The sequence below is a fragment of the Salvelinus alpinus genome, chromosome 6, assembly GCF_045679555.1.
Source record: "Salvelinus alpinus chromosome 6, SLU_Salpinus.1, whole genome shotgun sequence".
Taxonomy (NCBI): domain Eukaryota; kingdom Metazoa; phylum Chordata; class Actinopteri; order Salmoniformes; family Salmonidae; genus Salvelinus; species Salvelinus alpinus.
Window position 1 is genome coordinate 61,485,171 of NC_092091.1, and position 24,011 is coordinate 61,509,181.

General features: G+C 41.4%; 2 protein-coding genes and 1 long non-coding RNA gene across 4 annotated transcripts; all 3 read left to right on the forward strand.

The window, feature by feature from the left end:
- Window positions 1–183: 183 nt before the first annotated feature.
- Window positions 184–3,001, forward strand: LOC139577626 (uncharacterized). The gene is made up of 3 exons (XM_071404762.1): window positions 184–683; window positions 1,168–1,298; window positions 1,493–3,001. Exons 1-3 carry the CDS (start codon window positions 401–403, stop codon window positions 2,681–2,683), a joined length of 1,605 nt encoding a protein of 534 aa, XP_071260863.1. The 5' UTR covers window positions 184–400; the 3' UTR covers window positions 2,684–3,001.
- Window positions 3,002–4,770: 1,769 nt separating this feature from the next.
- On the forward strand, window positions 4,771–7,098 carry LOC139577635 (uncharacterized). 2 transcript variants are annotated; one of them, XR_011675350.1, is made up of 3 exons: window positions 4,771–4,884; window positions 5,036–5,112; window positions 5,570–7,098. It is a non-coding gene; the product is annotated as an uncharacterized lncRNA (long non-coding RNA). The 2 variants fall into 2 exon arrangements; XR_011675349.1 differs by having other exon boundaries at window positions 5,036–7,098.
- A 2,240-nt stretch (window positions 7,099–9,338) lies between these two features.
- LOC139577622 (uncharacterized) lies at window positions 9,339–23,607 on the forward strand. Its single transcript, XM_071404757.1, has 6 exons — window positions 9,339–9,828; window positions 10,195–10,325; window positions 13,625–13,789; window positions 15,875–16,039; window positions 22,200–22,311; window positions 22,542–23,607. Exons 1-6 carry the CDS (start codon window positions 9,570–9,572, stop codon window positions 23,498–23,500), a joined length of 1,791 nt encoding a protein of 596 aa, XP_071260858.1. The 5' UTR covers window positions 9,339–9,569; the 3' UTR covers window positions 23,501–23,607.
- Window positions 23,608–24,011: the final 404 nt, after the last annotated feature.

The following is a 24,011-nucleotide window of genomic DNA, read 5'->3' on the forward strand; positions in this document are numbered from 1 at the left end:
AGCATGACATAGATACAGTTTAATGGGTTGGGGGGGCTTGGGAGGGTTAGTAGGCCATTTACTCCCCCCAGTAATTTTTTGTTAGTAGTGCAGAATTCGGTAGACCATGATTGATCGCACGCTCCAGCACAGTAGGTGGCGGCATGCACCTTAAACGTTTGTTTGCAGACCGCCATGATATCATAGAAGACTAAGACGAACGGAAGTGAACTGTGACCAAGAACAATTTCCACGTTAGCGTTTTTATTGTTAATATTTAGATGTGTATTACCACCCTGGAACTCAAAATATGACTTAACTGGACAGCATCACATACTTAACCCATGTAGTTTTTAATTCGCGTTAGAAACTGGACTTGGTTGATAGATGTTATCTAGATAACGCTAGCTAGCTGCTAACAATGGCTAACTCTAACGGTATGGTTTTCCACACTCAAATAGCCTCCATCATGGAGGTGCTAGCGAATGCAGCTGTGGCAGAGATCTGTAAAGTCGTAGACGATGACTATGCAGTGTTTCGTTTGGAAATAACTCAAAGCCAGAAAGAAAACAGGGCATTGCGGAAGAAACTACTGGAACTGAAGGTGGCACGGGAACGCGCAGAGAGGGCAATACGAGAGCGCGTCCTCACCAGTCGTCCCAGTAGTGTCAAGATCCTCGACCGATACAGAGGAATGGCAAGAGGTACATTTTGCAGAAGGCTGAGCAGCCCCGTTGCCCTATGCAAATTTATTCAGATGTGTTACCCAGAATTGGGTCTTGGTCAGTTTTTGGATTGGATGCAATAATTCCCCTGATTACTTAGCTATCTTGTGCAAATACACAATCATATTCTAACAATTATTGACTTACTGCATTGCCTATTATTTAGTAAATGAAAACATTGATGCATGGAACATAATACATTGATCAATAAATAGTATATCAAGAAGTATTACCTTACATCCCACGGTTTCCCAAACTCAGTCCTCGGGGTGCACATTTGGGGTTTTGCCCTAATACTACACAGCTGATTCAAATGATCAAAGCTTGATGATTAGTTGATTATTTGAATTCACTGTGTAGTGTTAGGGCAAAACCCAAAACGTGCACCCCTTGGGGTCTTGAGGACTGAGTTTGGGAAAGCCAGAGTTAACCTAACACCTCTTTAACCCGCAATCACTCTCAGGTGAAGGACATCTCACTGGAGGCCACAGGAGCTTTGTGAAGCCAGCTGGACACAATACATGGAGAGATGACCAACCAATCACTATTGATGAGGGGAGTGGAACCTCAACCCAGCAAGTTATTGTGATAGAGGTTAGTGTAATAGTGTTGCATAAAAATGTGTTACTTTGTAGATTAAATATGTCAATTTATTTCAGAAAGGTTCCCCTCAGCTTTCACTTGCTTACATCCTCATTTATCTGCCATAGGGGAGCTTGTGAGACTTCCTTACAACATATTTATAATTCTATTCATGTACTGGTAATAACCCCCCCTTCTTGTGTCAGTCTGCAGTTGCAGAGGCTGCAGGTCCTGGGGTCAAGCAGGAGAGGTCTGAAGGAGAGGAGGACCCATGGCACAGTAGAGACATCCAGACTAGAGTAGCTGGAGCGCCCCCTGTAGCCACAGATGACCCCACCACTGCCCCAGCACAGCCCAGGACCCGATGCAGCATCACGGAGGTCAGTGGAATGCCGAACGCCGTCCTCAAGTCAGAGACAGACACCAAGACTTTAACTGTACACACAGGATCTGACCACAGGTCAGACCCAGAGACACTGGGACTGAGGAGACTGGGCTGTCCTCCAGTTCCCGGCTCAGAGTATTTACCGGTATTTCACCAAATCCAGAAGGTGGTTAATTCCCGTGGAGATGGTGCCACGTTAGATACAGAAGTTGATGATCCGTCTTGTTCTTACGCTACAGAGATGGACCCTGGCAACATGCCCTTGGGTTTAAAGAGACAGACTGATCAGTCGAAATGGGACTGGAACCAGTACAGTAGTACTGCATGCTCTGAAGGGTGCTTAGATAAGAAAGGGGAGGTTATAGTGATAGATGAAGTGACTGTGAAAGTGGAGGGGGATGTTCCACCCACATGGAAGGCAGTTAGTCACCAAGGAGATGGACACTCACAGGGCAGAGATTTCTTAGATTACAGGGAAAGCTTAGAGACAAATCCAAATGTCACGACCCACTCCCCTTTACACACACTCAGGGATTGCGACCCAGTGTCCACATCGATGGGACCTTCCGATTCACAAGGCCACATCCTTTTCGATCAGGTATTGAACTCAAACGACAGGGCTAGAGCCCAGGCTCAGGGAGGGGGAGCCACATCAGGCAATATTAAAGAGAAACGGTTCCTCTGCATGTTCTGTCACAAAGGATTCAGCTGCCTCCAGAAGGTGGAGATCCACCAGAGGGTCCACACAGGGGAGAAACCCTTCAGCTGTACCCAATGTGAGAAGAGGTTCTCCCGCCAGGACCACCTGAAAAGGCACCAGAGGGTCCACACAGGGGAGAAACCGTTCAGCTGTACCCAGTGTCACATGCGCTTCGCCCAGGCTGGTCACCTGAAGATGCACCTGAAGGTCCACACAGGAGAAAGGCAGTTTGCCTGTACGCACTGCGGGAAGAGGTTCACAGAGAGGAGCTACCTCAGGATACACCAGCAGAAAAAACATTCCACTCTATAAAATAGAAAGTTACCCTGCATTAAAGACGAAGATTCATTTTCATTGTTGTCAGCATAAATTTGGGATAATAAGAGTAACACATTATAGTGTTGAATATTCCTGGGTCGAATATTGCATCCAGACATGTTATTTATATATATATAAGCCTAAAAAGTATGTTTCAAATTGTTTGTGCTATGTAGGCTATATGGTGTTCACAAAGTTTCGCAAGAAATATGTATTCAGTTCATCAAGTTTAGTTGAGACATGTGTATGTGTGGTTTTCATATGGTGTATTTAACACTTGTTTGTTTAATAAACACAAAATGGGACTTTTCATTCTAAGACTTTCATTGAGAATCTCTTTAGTGCAAGAGGCGTCACTGCAGTACCTGGTTCGATTCCAGGCTGGATCACATCCGGCTGTGATTGGGAGTCCCATAGGGCAGCGCACAATTGGCCCAGCGTCGTCCGGGTTTGGCCGTGGTAGGCCATCATTGTAAATAAGAATTTGTTCTTAACTGACTTGCCTAGTTAAATAAAGGTTAAATATATTTTTTTTAAAGCACCTACTGTACACATCAAAATACCTTAGTCAGGTTTGTCAGATTATTTTTTTAACTTATTGCTGACTTGTTTTTACCCACAACGTTTTTGTCCACCATGATGTGTTTAACAACAATTTAAGTAATTCTGTAACTACAGTATAGGACTTAAAGGGAGGAGGTCAGAGACCTGGCAGTGATTGTGGACATGATCTTGGACTACTGGAAAAGGAGGGCCGAGCATGCTGCCATTCTCATCGACGGGGCTGTTGTGGAGAGAGTTTCAAGTTCCTTGGTGTCCACATCAACAAACTATCATGGTCCAAACATTCCAAGACAGTCGTGAAGAGGGCACGACAAAACCTATTCCCCCTCAGGAGACTGAAAATATTTGGGTCCTCAGATCCTCAAAAATGTCTACAGCTGCACCATCGAGAGCATCCTAACCGGTTGCATCACCGCTTGGTATGGCAACTGCAAGGCTCTACAGAGGGGATTGCGTATGGCCCAGTACATCACTGGGGCCAGGACCTCTATACCAGGCGGCGTCAGATGAAGGCCCTAAAACAAAAAAGATACTCCAGCCACCCTAGTCATAGACTCTGCTAACACACAGCAAGCGGTACCAGAGTGCCAAGTCTCGGTCCAGAAGGCTTCGACCCCCAAGCCATAAGCCTGTTGAACAGCAAATCAAATGGCTACCCGGACTATTTGCATTGACCCCTCCCCCCTTTTTACGATGCTGATACTCAATGGTTATTATTTATGCATAGTCAATATACTACAAGTACATATTTATCTCAATTACCGCGACAAACCTGTACCCCTTGTATATAGCATCATTATTGTTATTATTTTTTTTTTTTTATTTTTTTACTTAACTTTCATTGTTGGTTAAGGGCTTGTAAGTAAACATCAAATACAACTTGATTTGAAACAAGGTGAGGATGGGTAAACACTTTTTTTTGTAGCCATTCGGCAGATGCTTTTATCCAGAGCGATTTACAGTAGTGAGTGCAATACATTTTCATACTTTTTTTTGTACTGGTCCCCAGTGGGAATCGAACCCACAACCCTGGCGTTGCAAGCACCATACTCTACTAACTGAGCCACACGGGACCCATTTGTGTCATGAAAACTCTGTTGCATCTGGAAGTATTTAACAATACAGCTGTTTGTATAAATAGATAGTAACAGCATTTGCCTTTTGCTATTTGAGTGATTGCATGTTGAAAGTGTGTTCTCTGTACACGTGTGTACAGAATCAGTTTTGCCTTTTAGATGATAATGAATTAGACCATGTAGACATGCGGGGACTTGATCCTCGATCAGAACTTCTACTCTGAGACTCTTTGTGGATACGGGTCTTGATGAATTTTGTCTTAAGTGTGGGACCATGCCTTTCAATTATCAAACCATTAAAGAGTGTCAACTAATCAAATCAACTAACATGTTTGCATAGTACTCATAGCAATCCCTCATTGTCCAATCAGAAGATGCTCCATAGCAGGGTGCTCATATCAGATTTCTTGATCCAACATCCTCTCACTCTGTATCTCTTACAGGCAGTAGACATGGAGGATGGGAAGCCTGATCTGCTGCTGGTCAAAGAGGAGACAATAGAGGATGGACCAGAGAGCATTGATCTGCTGAGTGGACTAAAGATGGGGGAGCAAGGTAAGGGAGAAATACATATAGCCTACATACAGTAATAGATCTTCAATAGGAATAGTGATGCACCTGGCTTTTATTTTTTCTTCATTCATAAAATTAAATCACCACAACTTGTGTTTACATATTTGAACACATAATTTATGAACTTCACCAGGTAATTGACTCCGACTCCATTGGGCCCATGGTGACGACATCACTGAGCAAGCCAGGACCAGAGACGACATAGTGGAGGTCAGTGGATGGGACAGCGTCCTCAACTGTTAACCACAACTAGAAACACAGTCAAACACAAAACAACAACCAAGCTTAGTCTCCATGACAACGGGGTGAAGAATATATTTGGTTTGTGGGGACGGGGAGCTGTCGGTATGCGGCGGTAGAGATCAGATTTGGCTAGAGATGTTCCGTCCTGCTCCTATAATTTTGATTCAGAGACTGATGGCACCTCAGGTTAACCCCCTAACAGGTGCTGCCTTCAGCCTGCCTTATATAGGATCTATCAACTGGAACATGGACCCTGCGACAACACAGACACTCCCTGACCTTCATCCCTCACACTCTCCTAATGTTAAACCAGACCTCAGACAATGCCAGTGCCTCAACACTAAATTGCTACACAAGCCCATTGACAAATGACAGTAGTAGAGACGTAATCAGTAAAGTTTCCTGTGTTTGTTCTGTGGGAAAGCGTTCAATTTCCCAAACAGGCTGAGATCCACCAGAAGGTCCACACAGGGGAGAAAACCCTACAGCTGCCCCCAGTGTGAGAAGAGGTTCTCACATCAGCACCAGCTGAAGATGCACCTGAAGATCCACACAGGAGAAAGGCGATTTGCCTGTACGCACTACAGGAAAAGGTTCTCAGAGAGGAGCTACCTCAGGATACACCAGCAGAAAATGCTCACATGAATAGAGTGTAGTGACATGTAATGTAGTACTAATTAGTTTGTAGTTAATTCTGTTGGTTTTGGATGTATGGAACTGGATGAGGTGAACAGAGGAAAGAATGAGTATGATGAGGCAGAGTAGATGATATGGTGATGGTTGGTGCGGTGGTGACTTTAAAACAGTAAGAGGTTAATGGCGGTGATAGGAGAAATCTGAGGATGGAACAGCAACAGCAACATTGTAGTTACTCCACAAAACTGACTTAATTTACAGAGTGAAAAGAAGGCCTGTACAGAATTAAAAAAAAAAATCTAGAACATGCATCCTGTTTGTAACAAGGCACTAGAGTAATACTGTAAAAAAAATGTGGTAAAGAAATTCACTTTTTGCCCTGAATACAAAGTGTTGTTGTATTGGATTTGCCCCAAACACATCAGAGTACCACTCTCCATATTTTCAAGCATAGTGGTGGCTGCATGATGTTATGTGTAATCGTTAAGGACTGGGGAAATTTTCAGAATAAAAAATAAACGGAATGTAGCTAAGCACAGTCAAAATCCTAGAGGAAAACCTGGTTCAGTCTGCTTTCCACCAGACACCGGGAGAGGAATTCACCTTTCAGCAAGACAATAACCTAAAACACAAGGCCAAATGTACACTGGAGTTGCTTAACAAGAAGACATTGAATGTTCCTGAGTGGCCGAGTTACAGTTTTGACTTAAATCTGCTTGAAAATCTATGGCAAGAATTAAAAATGGCTGTCTAGCAATGATCAACAACCAATTTTACAGAGCTTGAAGAATGTTGAAATGAATAATGGGCAAAATAAACTATTTTGTGACAAACAGAAAGATGCGGCTGTAATCACTGCCAAAGGTGATTCTGACATGTATTGACTCTGTATTTCATTATCAATACATCTTCTAAAAACATGCTTTCACTTTGTCATTATTGGCTATTGTGTGTAGATGGGTTAGGGAAAAAATGATTTAATACATTTCAATTCAGTCTAACAACAAAATGTGGCATACGTCAAGGGGTATGAATACTTTGCGAATGCACTGTAGTTGGGGGTTCGCCTTAATCAGATATTTTGTCATCCTCCCCTCTATCAACTCCCATATCTGTTATGTGTGTTATTGTTATGAATCTCCCATTGCTGTAGCAAACATTGCCACTCAATAATTGACTTTGGCTGTATTTATACTGATGTATGTCACCACTGTGTTTAGTCTACAGTCCTTGACTTCAAGCTGTTTGCAGTAAATGGCCTATAAGTTACCTTCAGGGGATGACTGAGGTGAAATATTAAACCTGAACTAAATTGAACCTGTAGTTGATATTCCAGTCTATACAAACTGGGTCGGTGTACAACCTGTTTACTTGTGGGTCATGCCATTTGATTTCAATCACTTTTTGACCACACCCCTTTTGATTCAAACAAAACTTTTCATACATATTTGCGGTAAGGTGGAAGTGGTCAGAAAGTAACATTTTGGACCTATGTTCCAAAAAATCCAGGAGAGGGAGGTGCTCAAAGTTGAGCCATTTGGCATACCCCATCATACCATGAGACATCCATGTCTTCATCACTGGGAAAGATAAACGGTTGAATTTGATAGCATTTTAAAAGCTTGCAAACATGGTTGTCAAACTATTTGATAATTTTTTTTTTGTTGTAACTTTTAATGTCAATTATCTAAAAACAAAACATTTATTTGTTTGCATATGTTGCAGCTTTTGACCATCTTTGTAAGTAGTAATTGGAAGTTAAAATATACATTTCAATATCAAATGGTGTACCAGCTAAATTGCAGTGGTCTAAAGGGATAGGCCCATTCTATGAATTGTATTTCTATGATTGATATGACACCCCCCCCCTGTATTCAAGAGTATGCTGTGTCTCAACTGAGGGCGGGCACATATATACATACACACACCTCCTGATGTAAATTAGGGTCTAAACTACAACGTGTGAAAATAAATAAAACAAATCTGACTTTAAGCATTTTTAGATATAGTACCTTAGATTTTTTATTAAAAAAACATTTATTTCAAGAAATTATAAAATAGTTTGACAACCCTGTTTTTAAACTTTTAAATGATATCAAACTCAATTTTTTTACAGTGATGAAGATATGGATGTCTCATGGTATAGTGGGGTATGCAAAATGGAGCATCTCTATCTCGTGAACGTTTTGGCATTCAGGTCCAAAAAGCCACTTTCTGACCACTTCTACCATGGGCAATATGTATAAAAAGTTTCATTCATATCAACTGAAACTGGTGAAAAAAGTTATTAAAATTAAATGGAAAGACCTTTCTGTTTAGGAGAGTAATTCACCCCAAAACCCTCATTAACCTTTTGTTAACTTGTCATTTGAAACAATGTGGCCAATCAGCTTAAATCCAATAGTTTTTTTCATTTTGAACAAACATATTAAACCGTACACAAAACATATTAAACCGTACACAACCGGTGCAATATGTATGTCCAATATGAAAAAACGATTGGATTTAAGCTGATTGGCCACTATAAAAGCCGTAAAATGAGCAGAAACACTCCTCTGGGTGTAAACTCCGTGGATTTGAAAACAAGAAGTGCAACTGAGTAGAATGGACCCACTTTTACTGCGACACAATGTACAGAAAATTCTGCAATAAATGATAGGAGTACACACACAAAAACATTGTTGACCATTTCGACTTGAAAAAATAACAAATCACATATTTCATAGAAATACTTTTAATTATTTTTTGTATGATAACTAGTATAAAATATTCATAATTGTGCACATTTTCCATCATTTTCATCCCAAGTATTAATTCCCTTACGAAACTGCAATGTATATTTTGTAACTGCAGTTTTGAACCCAGTAATTGCAGTGTGCTGCGGTTGAACTGCAGTTACACTGCAAAATGACTTAATTAAAACATTTTGGATGCATTATAGGCCTATAGTGTATTGCATTGGGACCAATGGAGTGGGTGGAGTAGACAGTGTTGCTGGCATATAGACCTCAGCCCTCCATTAAATAACACCATATATATATAGATTCTACAGACTTTAGTGAGTAATCCAAACCCCACTTTTACACCTAGAAGTTGTCTCTAAGCCAATATGTAATTGAAGGCCTGTAGTCTATTGCATTGCGACCAATTGTGCGGGTGGAGTAGAAAGTGTTGCTGGACACAGTATAGACCTCAGTCCCACATGAAATAACACCATATAGCTTCTACAGACCCTGGTGAGTAATCCCAACCCCACTTTTACTTCAGCACCTAGAATAGTTCTCTCTAAAAGCCAATATGTATTTAATGTATATTGTATTGCATTGGGGGGACTTATTTGACCTTTGAACAGGTTAAAACCCCAATATAAATTAAAATATCACTTTTATGAACAAATATTAATCATTGTTAATATTTAGACAATTACGTTTCACATATCATGAATAAATATAGGTTATTGATACTTTCTATTACATGGGGAAATTTTATTTTGAAAAAATTCCGAAAACCTGTGACCCGGACGTACTTTTTTGTGTTGTGACAAGGTGCTGGTGTAAACAGTTACCAATATCAATTTCATCGTTAGAGTTTTACTTTAGACGTTTATTAACATCCTGGAACTCAAACTATGAATAATTTAACTGTATAACAATATATACAAATACAATATATACAAATATATACAATATATACATTAATTCGCGTTTGAGACAGGACTTGCTTGATATATGTTATCTAGGTAACGCTAGCTAGCTTTATTTTGCCATTGTTAGCCATTGTAGCTAACAATGGCTAACTGTATGGTTTTTCACACTCACATAGCCTCCATCATGGAGGTGCTAGCAAATGCAGCTGTGGCGGAGATCTGTAAACTCGTAGACGACGACTATGCAGTGATTCGTTTGGAAATAACTCAAAGCCAGAAAGAAAACAGGGCATTGCGGAGGAAACTACAGCTACTGGAACTAAAGGGGTCACGAGAGCGCATCCTCGCAAGTCGTCCCAGAAGTGTCAAGATCCTCGACCGATACAGAGGAATGGGAAGAGGTATGGGAAGAGGCATTTTGCAGAATGCCGAAGTTGCGAGGCCTGTCGCCCGGTTCCGCTCTGCGCATGTGTGACTTTAGATATGTTACTTTATATGGTTAACCAGAATTGGGTGTTGGATAGTATGTAATAATTCCCTAGATATTTTGCGCAAAGACACAATATCATATCCTAACCAGATTCTTAATTTACTACATTTCCTGTTATGTACTCATTGAAAACAATGTGATGCATGGAACATAATAAATAGTATATCAAGAAGTTATAAGAAGTGTTACCTTACATCCTTGCCAATTGTAGACAGCATCAATAGTGTACAATATACCACTAACCTAACCACTTATTTTCCTCCAATCACTCTCTCAGGTGAAGGACATCTCACTGGAGGCCACAGGAGCTTTGTTAAACCAGCAGGACACAATACATGGAGAGATGGCCAACCAATCACTGTTGATGAGGGGAGTGGAATCTCAACCCAGCACGTTATCATGATAGAGGTTAGTGTAATAGTGTTGCATAAAAAATAATGAATTACTTTTTAAATCAAATGTGTACCGTTTATTTCAGAAAGGCTCCCCTCAGCTATTCACTTGCATGTACATCCTTATTTATCTACCAATGCGGAGTTTGTGAAACTTCCCTATGACATTGTTATCCAATTCTTACATGCTGACTACACCGGCCACACGTGTGCAACTTCGCGCGCATGTTGATTTTGTCCATCCACACCAGACGCAGTTTGAAATATCAAAGTGAACCAACTATATTAATTTGGGGACAGGTCATTATACTGTGGGGGAAGTGTTATGTTGATGTATCAAATCAATGCTACAAAGTATCGAATCAAGGCTACTTTCTAATAACTAATTGGAAAGGTTCATGCAGATGACTGGCTGATCATGTATGGAGGAATCCTCACTATCACTGTTCCTCAACTTGGCAATACGCCCAGAATATTGCTATGGGAACAACCGAGGTATCTCAGTTTCAAGGTCTCAACTTGGAGAGAGAGAAAGCCTTGTGAGGTGGTGTGGGGATGCTTTGCTGCCTCAGGACCTGGACGACTTGCCTTTAATAGAAGGAACCATGAATTCTGCCCTGTATCAGAGAATTCTACAGGAGAATGTCAGGCCATCCGTCTGTGAGCTGAAGCTGAACTGCAGCTGGGTCATGCAGAAAAACAATGATTCAAAACACACAATCAAGTCTACATGAAAATGGTTAAAAAGCAACACATTTGAAGTTTTGGAATGGCCTAGTCAAAGTCCAGACCTAATCCCAATTGAGATGTGGTGGCAGGACTTGAAATGAGCAGTTCATGCTTGAAAACCCACAAATGTCGCTGAGTTAAAGCATGCAAGAATGGGCCAAAATTCCTCCACAGAGAGACTGATCAACAACTACAGGAAGCATTTGGTTGCAGTTATTGCAGCTAAAGGTGGCACAACAAGTTATTGAGTGTAAGGGGGCAATAACCTTTTCACACAGGGGGATTGGGTGTTGCATAACTTTTTTAAATAAATAAAATAAGTTAAATATATATATTTAACTCAGGTTCCCTTTATCTAATATTAGGTTTTGGTTGAAGATGATAACATTCACTATCAAAAATATGCAAAAATAGAGTATCAGAAAGGGGTCAAATAATTTTTCAAAGGCACTGTAGATACACAGGCTCCAATACGATACAGGAACGATATGTTTTAGTTAGAGCTGGGACGGAAAAAATTCCATGGCAAAAATGAAAACACGAAGCAGGCAAAACTTTTTGGCCCTTTAAAAACCTGTTGTATATAACATTTTATGTGCTATAACTTGGCAAATCAATACATGTGACTCTGGATGACAACATAATGAGGTTTGTTTCCAACATTAGGTCTGACTTCCTAAAGAAGTTAAATCCGCTTCATGTTATGTTTCCTTGCCACGATACTAAAGAGTATCGCAATTCTGGTATGGTCCCGGCCCTAGTTGTAGTTTAAAAATAAATCGGTGCGAATCGGTTTGATTAGAGAACGATTCGATGTGATTCGGTTCGATGCACAAACATTTGTTGCATTAACACATTAATTTTCCATTCTAAATTAAAATCTGCTGCTGATGGAGCTCATGAACTGGGCCTCTCTGAGCTGGAGCTGACTGTGTGTGTGTCTATTATGTATGTCTATGGTGTGTGTGTGTTAGTGGTGCGCGGGTCAGCTGTTTGTTCACCCAACCGCAATTGCTAATAACCCATCAGCAACCGCCCAACTATATGTGATAAAGTTAAAATCTGAGACCCGCACCCGACCCTAACCCGGTAATATAGAAAATGCGCTGTAGGTTACAGTCAAAGATGGGGGAAGATTTTTGGACAGGGGGTGCAGGAATCTTTTTTGCCTCATTTAAATATGTTTCTGCTTATAATTTGACATTTTGGTAGGCTATTTTGTTTTTCAACTTGTCTATAATTAGATACATGCAGCTTCTCTTCTGTAATCGTATGCTACCCTAGAAGACTAAATAAACCCTTGCTCACCAGCATAATGTCAATAAATAATAGAATGCGGAAAAGCTTTCTGTCATCTCTGCTGCTTTCGTTGGGCAAAGACGAATAGGGACCTGGGAGAAAGTGCAATATATAAAATTTAAAAAAAATAGGAAAGATTTTGTGCATAATTTCCAAATGACAGTTTGTAAGGAAATAGAAAGTTGTGAAAACGATCCAACATGTTTCTGATAAGATTTCAGTTTGGCTTGGATGCATATTTTATGTGGTTGAAATACTATCAGCTTTTATGATGCTGATAAAGATGGCACCTCTACTGACGGTCCCTAACTGCGCATTCGCATTCTCTCAAGATGCTGAAAGAAAGAAATCATATTTCTCTAATTTTGATGCAAGAAATGTTAATATTAAGACTATGTGAGAGGTTATTGACCTACAGTCAGTGTCCAGAATCTCACTGCAGCCAACCTCGTTTCAGAGCATTTCGTATTATTCTGTATGTTCACATTTCATATGTAAAGGATGTATGTCTATTATCTATGTACTAGGCACCTGATCTGAGCCATAAGGGATACTAGGTATTTACCACTATCAGATTAGGGGGGTCAATGTAGCCTATGTTTTTGTCTCCCCACTTTGGATCTGAAATCACCATCACCCGCTAATTAACTTGTCATGTTTGCAGATTGTGTTTGAGCTCGTAATGTATCAATATTGATCGTTTACAAATGAGCTATGACATAGCCAATTAATTTATAGCACAACTTTGGATTTCACCCCCCCATCTCAAAAACAAATGCAGTGCGCCAGATTGCTGTCATCATTCTGAAATGATTAACTTTACCCAGTATATCTAAAAATGACAATATACACTGATTGTTTGAAGCAAAACTACCAAAACTATTGCTGATGGTGAACCTGAACAATCGAAACTCAGATCTGTTGTAAGCCCCCGTTCAGCAGCTTAACTATGCTACTGATATTTCCTGGGGTTGTTCGGCATGCAAGCTGACTTGTAGACCAATGACTGTCAACACGGGTACATTCTTAGTTCGACACTGAAGAGAGGACGCATCGGTTGTGACAAAAGATGAGGTATGGTAAGGTAGAAAGAAAGTAACATGTTAGTGAATCAGCGTTTTGTAATGTTTGAATGGACTTTCTGACCGACGCGTTGACCGACCAATGGGTGCGGACCAATGCAGTTGTATTTGAAACATTTTAATTGGGACCGATGTGTTTTGGTTGAATAGTTACATCCCTACCGATTCTACTCATGAATAATAACCTCCTCTCTTCTTGTATCAGTCTGCAGGTCCTGGGGTCAAGCATGAGAGGTCTGAACGAGAGGACGAGCCACAACACAGCAGAGACATCCAGACTGTAGCAGCGGCTGGAGTGACGCCCCCTGTAGCCACTGAGGACCTTGCCACCGCCGTGCCCCAGCCCAGGGCCCGATGCAGCATCACGGAGGTCAGTGGAACGCCGAACGCCGTCCTCAAGTCAGAGACCAACACAGAGACTTTAACTGTAACACAAAGGCTCTTACACACAGGATCTGACCACAGATCACACCCAGAGAGACTGGGGCCGCTGGGCTGTCCTGCTCCCGACTCAGAGTATTTACTTTACGGTAACTCGAGCATGAGGACGGTTCATTCCCATCCGGACTCAGGTGACGTGTTAGAGACTGGTAATGATCCGTCTTGTTCTTACACTACAGAGATGGACCCTGGCAACATGCCCTTGGGTTTAGAGACACACACTGATCTGTCTACAGGGGACTGGAACCGGTACAGTAGTAGTGTACACTCTGAAGGGTGCCTAGATAAACAAGGGGAGGGTCTGGTCGTAGATGAAGTGACTGTGAAAGTGGAGGGTGACACTCCTCCCACATGGAATGCAGATAGTCACCTAGGAGACAAAAACTCACAGGGCAGAGGTTTCATAGATTACAGGGAAAGCTTAGAGACAAATCCAAATGTCACGACCCACTCCCCTTTACCCGCGCTCAGGGATCACAACCCAGTGTCCACGTCAATGGGGCATTACGATTCACACAGCCGCATCCTTTTCGATCAGGTATTGAACTCAAACGACATGGCTAGAGCCCAGGCTCAGGGAGGGGGAGCCACATCAGGCAATAGTAAAGAGAAACGGTTCCTCTGCATGTTCTGTAAGAAAGGCTTCAGCTGCCCTCAGACAGTGGAGATCCACCAGAGGGTCCACACAGGGGAGAAGCCCTACAGCTGTACTCAGTGTCCCATGCGCTTCACACAGGCTGGTGACCTGAAGAGGCACCACAGGGTCCACACAGGGGAGAAACCCTACATCTGCCCGCAGTGTCACATCCGCTTCACCCAGGCTAGCAGCCTGAAGAGGCACCTGAAGGTCCACACAGGAGAAAAGCTGTTCGCCTGTACGCACTGCGGGAAGAGGTTCTCAGAGAGGAGCATCCTCAGGATACACCAGCAGAAAAACCATTCCACAAAATAAAAAACATTCCAATGTATAGTTAAAGTTTAGATCAAACCCTGCATTAAAGACAAAGATGTATTGTCAGTGTTGTCCGCAGAAAATATCCACTGATATATTTGGAAGAATGAGAGTAACAGATTTCAGTGTTGAATATTCCTGGGTAGAATATTGCATCCAGACATTGTGTGATATATAAGCCTAAAAAGTCTAACATATTGTGTTTGTATTGTGTAGGCTATATGATGTTCACAAATGCCTATTTCATTACTTCCATTCTACTACTTTTTTTAAAAAGTAATTAATTAGAAAAATGTATGCAGTTTATCAACTTCGTGCAGATCTTTTGTTGAGACGTGTGGTTTTCATATGGTGTATTTAAACCTTGTTTATATTTAGTAAACACAAAATGGGACTTTTCATTCTAAGACTTTCATTCAGACTCTCTTTAGTATACATCACATCTGATCTCACCCTATTCTGCATACACCCAACAGTGCTTTATAACCAATATACACTTACTAAATATACCTACAAATACCCACACACTAACAAATACCCTGTAGTCTATTAAACTAACAAACACCATGTAGTCTATTACACTAACAAACACCTACTGATGATGACTTAACTTATCATAGCTGACTTATTTTTTACCCACATTATCCTATTTATGTCCACCATGATGGGTTTAACAACAATGAAGTAATTCTGTAACTACAGTATAGGACTCAAACGTAGTGGGGATGGGTAACTCTCCGGGCCATACTTGCCAAAATTAGAAAAAGTTAAAGGTTAAGTTTAAGCGACCACCTAATGAGGTTAGTAGGTTATCATAGGGCTAAATCTGCAAGCTTATGTAATGGGAACAGCTAACATGTAGCCTTTGCTCACGTGCCACTACGTCAACGATTTTAATTGGCTGTTGCTTAAACTTAACCTTGAACTTAAACCGTTTCTAATGTTCGTAAGTATGGCCCCAACATGTTGAAAGTGTGTTTATTATACGTGTGTGCGACTGTGTGTGTGTACGTACCTGAGGGAGAGTATGTCAGTGTAATCTGTATCACCTGTCACTTCTAGGAGGAGGAGGGTCCAGAGGTGCTGCTGGTGAAGGAGGAGGGGTGTGAGGAGGGTCTGGGGAACCCTGAGGGGAACATGGTCATGGAGGACAACCAGACTACACCTCCTCCTGAACCCACAGAGGAACCAGCTGAGCAGCACAGGACCACACACAGTCTCACTGAGGTGAGCCCACTGTGAACTACTGTCTGAATGGTATTAGTTCAGAGCCTGTATCCACAAAGCCTCTCAGAGTATGAGTGCTAATCTAGGATCAGTTTAGTCTTTTAGATCATAATAACACTATGTAGACAGGTGGGGACCAGGGCCCGTAGTTATTTAAATGCCCGAAAATTCTCAGTGACGCAAATTTGGTCCTACTTTTACGCATAGGAGTAAGAGCATGTTATCAACATTCCTATGACATAAAAGTACTCATATCTCAGGGTGTATTTAAGAGAGCTCAAGAGGTGTCTTAACCGGTTAGGAGTTGCCAGAAGTTGCCACTTTACCCTTCTTGGCAACAGTGTAACAGTGATGATTTGAGTCCATCACAGACCGTCAAACCCAGATGGCACTTAAAGCACCTCAAATCAAAGGTTCATTGATTTTCCCACCACTCTACGCCAGATTATTTTAAAAAACAAGCTGCCTTCATCCAATTCACTGGTTTTCCGGGAGTTGTTGGCATCATTGATTTTGCCCACATCAAAACCATTGCCCTCCATGGATGAGGACACATTCATCAATCGAAAGCGGTACCACAGTATTAACACCAAAGTGTTTTTTTTTATGCAGACTATAAGATTCTTGATGTTGTAGCCAACTGGCCTGGGTCTACACGACTCCAGAGTGCTCAGTGAGAGTGGCCTCAACATGCTGTTTGAGCGCAATGTTGTTCCCTTGGATGTCACTTTCTTGGTGACAAGGGGTACCCCCAGATAAGGTGGCTGCTAAACCACTTTTCTACGACCTCTCCTCGGGGCTCAGCTCAATTATAACAGGGTGAGGCAATAGGCCAAACATTTGATTTACTGGGCTACAGAATACAGCGGGCTTTATCTCAGTGTAATTAAAATATTAATCCATATAAAATGACATGTAAATATTGTTTTATCTGAGGGATCACAAGGAGCCTGGTAGGGGAATAGGCCAGTGGAAGAGGAGATTTCATGTTCTCCATGGAGAGGTGCGTCACAGCCCAAGCAAGGATGGTCTGCCGCATAATAATGGCTTCTTCAATTTTGAACGACATCTGCAAACTACGGCTCATCCGTCTACCTCCCGACGATGAACAATCTGAAACTGACGATGACAACAGTGACTATGGCGATGATGATGCAAGCCCCAGTGCCATAGGTGGACAGGGAACGCTTTTCCACCAGCACTTTACCAACCTTCACTTTAGGTAGGCTCGCATAACAATCTCCACACTTCGTTTTGGCGCTTTGTCAGCGCAGCAGAATGGTCTCGTAGAACCCAATATCTAGCTACAGCTATTGGAATGGGAGAGCATTATACAGATATGCAGGGTTGGGTAGGTTACTTTCTAAATGTAATCCGTTACAGTTACTAGTTACCTGTCCAAAATTGTAATCAGAAACGTAATTTTTTGGATTACCCAAACTCAGTAACGTAATCTGATTACACAGTTACTTTTAGATTACTTTCCCCTTAAGAGTTAATAGAAGAAGACAACAATGTATGTTAGCAATTGAACCACATCTATTGCAGGATAAATCAATGTTAAAGTTTACATATCTGGCCATATATGGATGTTAAATTTTACTTTAGGGATCGGTTATGTAGGGTTCTTCTAACCAACCGCTTTCTACTACATATAATAATACGACTAAATTATATCTTTACATTAAAAACCAAAGTCTATCAGAATTCCAGTCAATCCAATAAATGTTATACCCCTTAATCTTCAAGAATAGGACTTGGAAATATGGAAGTATAGATTTGCCAAATTGTTTTACCTGAGCATAACCCAAAAAAATAAGGACTTATTAGCCAGCCCTACTATGTAATATGATTTTGTTGTCATGGAGGACTGATTGGGCTCATTGATTCAAGTAGAAAAATTAAAAGCTGTCCTCATGGAATGGCATGCTTTGAGCGCTACTGAAAAGTGCTATTTACATGTGAAAAATGAATGCCTTATGCTGCATTTGCTATTGGCCTATTGTTTACATTTTTGTTGGTGACACTGATTCCTTGATAATATGCAGCTGTTTGAAGGGCAAATCCACAGAACAATAACAAAATGGTTGCCCCGCCTCTGTTTTGGTAAAAAGCTGCGGGATGGGCCTGGAGAAATGTAACCGCTGTCAGATTAATATACAGAGCTATGGATGCAAGGACTGACCATCAATGATATCAAAATTGTTTTAACCATGTTATGAGGCTATACAGTGTTTGTTTACATTTACAATGTTTACAAACATTGGAGAAAAACAAGCTTTTATTTGGGGTTTTCATGGAGTGTGACAGTTGAACTAAGCTCATGAGGCATTTATAAGTTATATTCTTTAAGAATCAATGGATATATATATATATAAATCCATTGAAAGTTCAAAAATGGATGTAGCAACTACAGATTGCCCCTTTAAGTCTATCAAGTGTGCGAGTTTGAGCATATGTCCATTAGGCCTATGGATTTATTTATTTTATCAGCATGAATTAGATTGAGCAATATAAACCCCAATTGTATTCAATAGGCTGGGATCCACACTATGCAGCTGTTGCAAGAGCGCATTTTTTCACTGGCTGTCTACTGGTTTCAAAAACAATGATTGATAGGCAGCTTAAACGTCTTGAATTCAACCATTATTGGGTTCAAATATACATTTAGATCTGTGAACAGCCATCCACAACAACCACAATCCATAAACCGCAAATAGCTAAATGAGATTCACATCAATGCGCAAGCGTTTATTCAAATTGGATCATCTTTGGGTGGCGACAGCAGTCGCACCATTACAAGCCATAGCTTGGACTAGCCTACAAAAGGCCTATTCCTGCTTGTCACATATACTCCCTCTCCGGCCTCTAGGTCATCAGGCTGCTGATTATCCCGCACACCTGTCACCATCGTCTCGCGCACCTGCGGCTCATGACACTCACCTGGACTCCATCACCTCCTTGATTGTCTTCCCTATATCTGTCACCTCCCTTGGTTCTTTCCTCAGGTGTTATTGACTCTGTTTTCATGTCGGTGCGTTGTTTGTGGTTATTTTATTTATTAAAACACGCACTCCCTGAACTTGCTTCCCGACTCTCAGCGCACTCGTTACACTGCTCTTTTCCTGCGATCCATCAAACACATTACACATTAAGTGCGTGTCATAAGTTTTTCCGCAAACAATTTGTTAAAAATATAAATGTAAATAAAGTGTTTTGAAATTCAACAGTAAGCTTAAATCCTATTGTGCTGATCGGTGACCCTTAACAGCGCAGCGTCTTGCTAATGGTCACATTTGAGCCCTTCGTGTAGTTAAACACATTCCCCTATGGCACTGAGGGGCTTACGTGGAGGGCCACCTCTGAATGCAGACAATACCCATTAGACAACAAAATAGTCTACTTTACAGTGTGCATAACATACCAACTGAATTTAGGCCTACCTGTATTTGCCAACTTCTGAAGGGAAATGGAAATCTCCAACCTACATTCTGATAGGATGGTGTACCAGCGTTGTTCACATTAGTCTGGAGTTCTTCTAGAAAAATGAAATGTGGTGTTTGTTTCAGATATGGCCCTTGATAATACTTTTGTATTTTTCAACTTGCTCTGCAAGCAAAATACTTTCCTCATCCCGCCAGTTTTATTTCCATGATCGCATGCCGCATAATGACATGCGTTTAAAAAGGCTAGAAAATTGAAAAGGGATTGGTAGTTCTATGTAAAGAGGGTAATGTGAGACAGATGTTAATAATATTCTATCAAACTAATTAGATGAGCCTCTTTCTCTTACCACAGTGGCAAAATGTCATGCGCCGGTGTGCCTGGGCGTATTATTTAACCTAAATAGGACTAATTGCCAATGTTACAATTAGCCGACACCATTATGATTATATTTTATGATGATTACGTTTGACTATAACAAAAACAAGATATCCAATAGCCTACAAAACAAACAATGTTGCTAGTCCTGCAATTGGTTTGATATTAATGTTGCTTAATTGTATCAGTCTTGTTTTTGGAAATGTGGAATATCCTGTGTGCCCTTTTTCTACCCCCAAAAATACAAAACGTCATCGCACTTTCACTTAACCGCTCTTCTCATGTCGTAAAAACGTGCTGAGATCAACTCATAAAATTAACCCCTACTCATCGCCGAGAGTAGGGGAGAGACGCTTAACAACTACATTTTTAGGTCCTATTCTGAGCAGTGTGTAAATTAGGTCACAGTCGATTCCTATGAGTAATTCTGAGACGCTTGATAACTACGGCCCCTGATCCTCGATTAGCACTTCCACTCGGAGACTCTGGACCCGTATCCACAAAGCGTCTCAGAAAGGGTCTTAGGATTCCTCTGTCAACCTGTTTTCAGACAATAAAAAGCTCCCAGCTCAGAGTAGGTTTTAGGATGACACTGCTCAGACAAACTCTGAGCCAGGGGTAAAATCAACCCATAAAAGTTTCTCAGGTGGAAATCACGACAGTTTGAGTTACCGCAAAGGAAATATAGTGATGACGCTCATTGATTGACATGTTGCAAATGATGGGGAATAATCAACGGTGATTTGTGAACTCTATACAACGCCAGTTGTGAACTCTATAGCACGCTTCAGACAACTTCGGTGAATGTGACTGTACATCAAATGTTACAATGGGAAAAACGTTTGATATAATATTCACCTGACACGATCACTTTGCTTACTCTTAGTTCTTGCCTAATATGTTGGCATGCATAACCTTTTTTTTTAAACAATTGATATTTTGAATAATGTGAAAGGCAAATTTTACTGATTCATGCAGTATAATGGTTATTAAAAGCATAATTTTTATATTACTTTTATATCAACACACTCGTCACTCCGGTTTAACACCTCTAAATCGCTTTGGCACAGTAGGCATCAAGTTACTTGCCGATGTTGCATAAAACGTTGAAAGGTTTAATCTTTACACAATGAAAAAGTTAGCATAGCCCCTAGATGCTTTCAATTGCTCAATTTATAGGCATGCCCAATTTAGGCATTTTTTTAACAATGTGTTATTCCCTTGAAATAACATGAAGTCGATTCATGAAATAATCAAATGTAAAAATACACTGATTGTGCAAAACATTAAGAACAACTCCCTAAAATTTAGTTTTGCCTTCAGAACAGCCTCAATTTGTTAGGGCCTGGACTACAAGGTATCAAAAGTGTTCCATAGGGATGCTGGCCCATGTTGACTCCAATGCTTCCCTCAGTTGTGTCAAGTCGGCTGAATGTCCATTTGGTGGTGGACCATTCTTGATAGAGACAGGAAACTGTATTTATCAAATTATACCCCTTCAAAGGCACTTAAATATTTTGTCTTGCCCATTCACCCTCTGAATGGCACACATACACAATCCATGTCTCAAGGCTTAATCATTTTTTTACCTGTCTCCTCCCCTTCAACTACAATGATTGAAGTGAATTTAACAAATGATATCAATAACGGTGATATCTTTCACTTGGTCAGTCTGTCATGGAAAGAGAAAGTGTTCATAATGTTTTGTACACTATGATTATTAGCCTAGTGGTTGTTAGTATATAGACATATGTGATTTAGACCTTGTGAAATCATTGTCAAAAGCGTAAGAAATACTGTTGCATGTAGGTCTAGATTATTTCTGGATTGATCATATAGAAATATAAAACATTATTTCAACAACTCTAAAGCAATTTCCTGTCTATGGCACCAGAACCACTGACTCGCTGCCCTTTTCTATAATCAAGACACCTGCTGGTAACTCTTAACTGTTTAGGACAGCTCAAGAGGTTTCCTAAATATCGGTCAACTAGATGACTAAAGAGGCTTCCAGCATTGCTTTTATTTTTACCCATAAGAGTAAAATGTATCTATTCTCAGCACTTATGACCAATTTTCTACTCTGAGACTTTGTTGATATGGCCCCTGGTCTTTATTAATTTTGTCTTAAGTGAGGGATCATGCCTTTGAAGTATCAAAACATTAAAGTGTGTTAGGTAGTCAAATCAACTAACACGTTTGCATAGTATCACATCAACTAACATGCTTGCATAGTACTCATAGCAATCCCTCATTGCCCAATCAGAAGATGCTTCATAGCAGGGTGCTCATATCAGATTTCTTGATCCAACATCCTCTCACTCTGTATCTCTTACAGTTGGTAGACATGGAGGATGGGAAGCCTGATCTGCTGCTGGTCAAAGAGGAGACAATAGAAGATGGACCAGAGAGCATTGACCTGCTGAGTGGACGAAAGATGGGGGAGCAAGGTAAGGGAGAAATACACATAGCCTACATACAGTAATAGATCTTCAATGGGAATAGTGATGCACCTGGCTATTATTTTATATTTTTCTTCATTCATAAAATGAAATCAATACAACTTATGTTTACATACAAAAACACACATTATAATGTATGAACCTCACCAGGTAATTGACAAAATGTAGAGTTTTCTCCTCCATGTTTGTAAAGTCTATTTTGTAACCTCTTCCTGCAGGTGGTTGGCTAGAGGCTAACAGAGGAGACTGGGCTGCCATCTGGGATTCCCAGACCCAGACTGGTGCACCCAAAGGCTCAGGGGACATCATCACTGAGCAGGCAAGGACCAGAGGCGACATAGTGGAGATCAATGGATGGGACAGCGTCCTCAACTCTGAAGTGGGGAACAACACCTTGAACCACAACCAGAAACAGACAGTCGAACACAAAACAACAACCAAACTCAGTCTCCATGACAACAGACTGGCTGAGACCAGGGCAAGGTGTAGATTTGGTCTGCAGGGACGGGGAGGTGTCCGTATGCAGCGGGAGAGAACAGACACAGACTCTGCTAGCGATGCTCCGTCCTGCTACTATAGTTGTGATTCAGAGAGACTGATGGCACCTCAGGTTAACCCCCTAACAGGTGCTGCCTTCAGCCCGCCTTCTATAGGATCTATCAACTGGAACATGGACCCTGCGACAACACAGACTCTCCCTGGCATTTGTCCTCCTCACAGTCTCCTAATGTTAAACCAGACCTCAGACAATGCCAGTGCCTCAACACTAAATGGCTACACAAGCCCATTGACAAATGACAGTAGTAGTAACGCTATCAGCAGATCTGGTGGCAAAGAGAAGCGCTTTCCGTGTTCATTCTGTGGGAAAGCCTTCAGTTTCCCCAAACAGGTGGAGATCCACCAGAGGATGCACACAGGGGAGAAACCATTCAGCTGTCATCTTTGCCGGGCCAGTTTCTCCCAGTTGTCCAACCTGAAGAGGCACCAGAGGGTCCACACCGGGGAGAAGCCTTACAGCTGCCCCCAGTGTGAGAAGAGGTTCTCCCACCAGCACCATCTGAAGATACACCTGAAGGTCCACATGGGGGAAAGGCCTGTACGCACTGGGGAAAGAGTGTTCTCGGAGAGGAGTTATCTCAGGATACACCAGCAGAAAATGCACACGGACAATGTATAGTGTATAGTGAGTGTTAAGGAATTATTATTTTATTTAGCGCTTTTCATACAGTATCTCACTTTCAAAAAAACAGACAAAAACAAATAAAGTCTGTCTTCTCCTTCAGGGTCCCGTCTAATGCCTGCTGACTGGGTTCATAGAAAGCCTGGACCTGGGTCTAGCCTTCCTCAGCTACCTCATGGTTACCCCACAAATACAGACAGGGTCAGGATTGGTGTTCACAAGAGTTACCTAACCTGTAACACAGCACACAATCCCAACAACACCCAAACAATGGCTAGAGGTCAAGGAGGGAGCTCAAAGACTAACCACCTGAGGGTGGTTGCTCCTGCTTCTACCTCCTCTGGTGTCATTGGGTTACAACGCGGGAGGCCGAGCATGAGAACGGATGCTGACAAGCCATACGCCTGCCCCAGGTGTGGGAAGCGCTTCGCTAAGACTAAATATATGAAGCAGCACCAGAGCGTTCACACTGAGGCCTTTCAAGTGCAAACTATGTTACAAGAGCTTC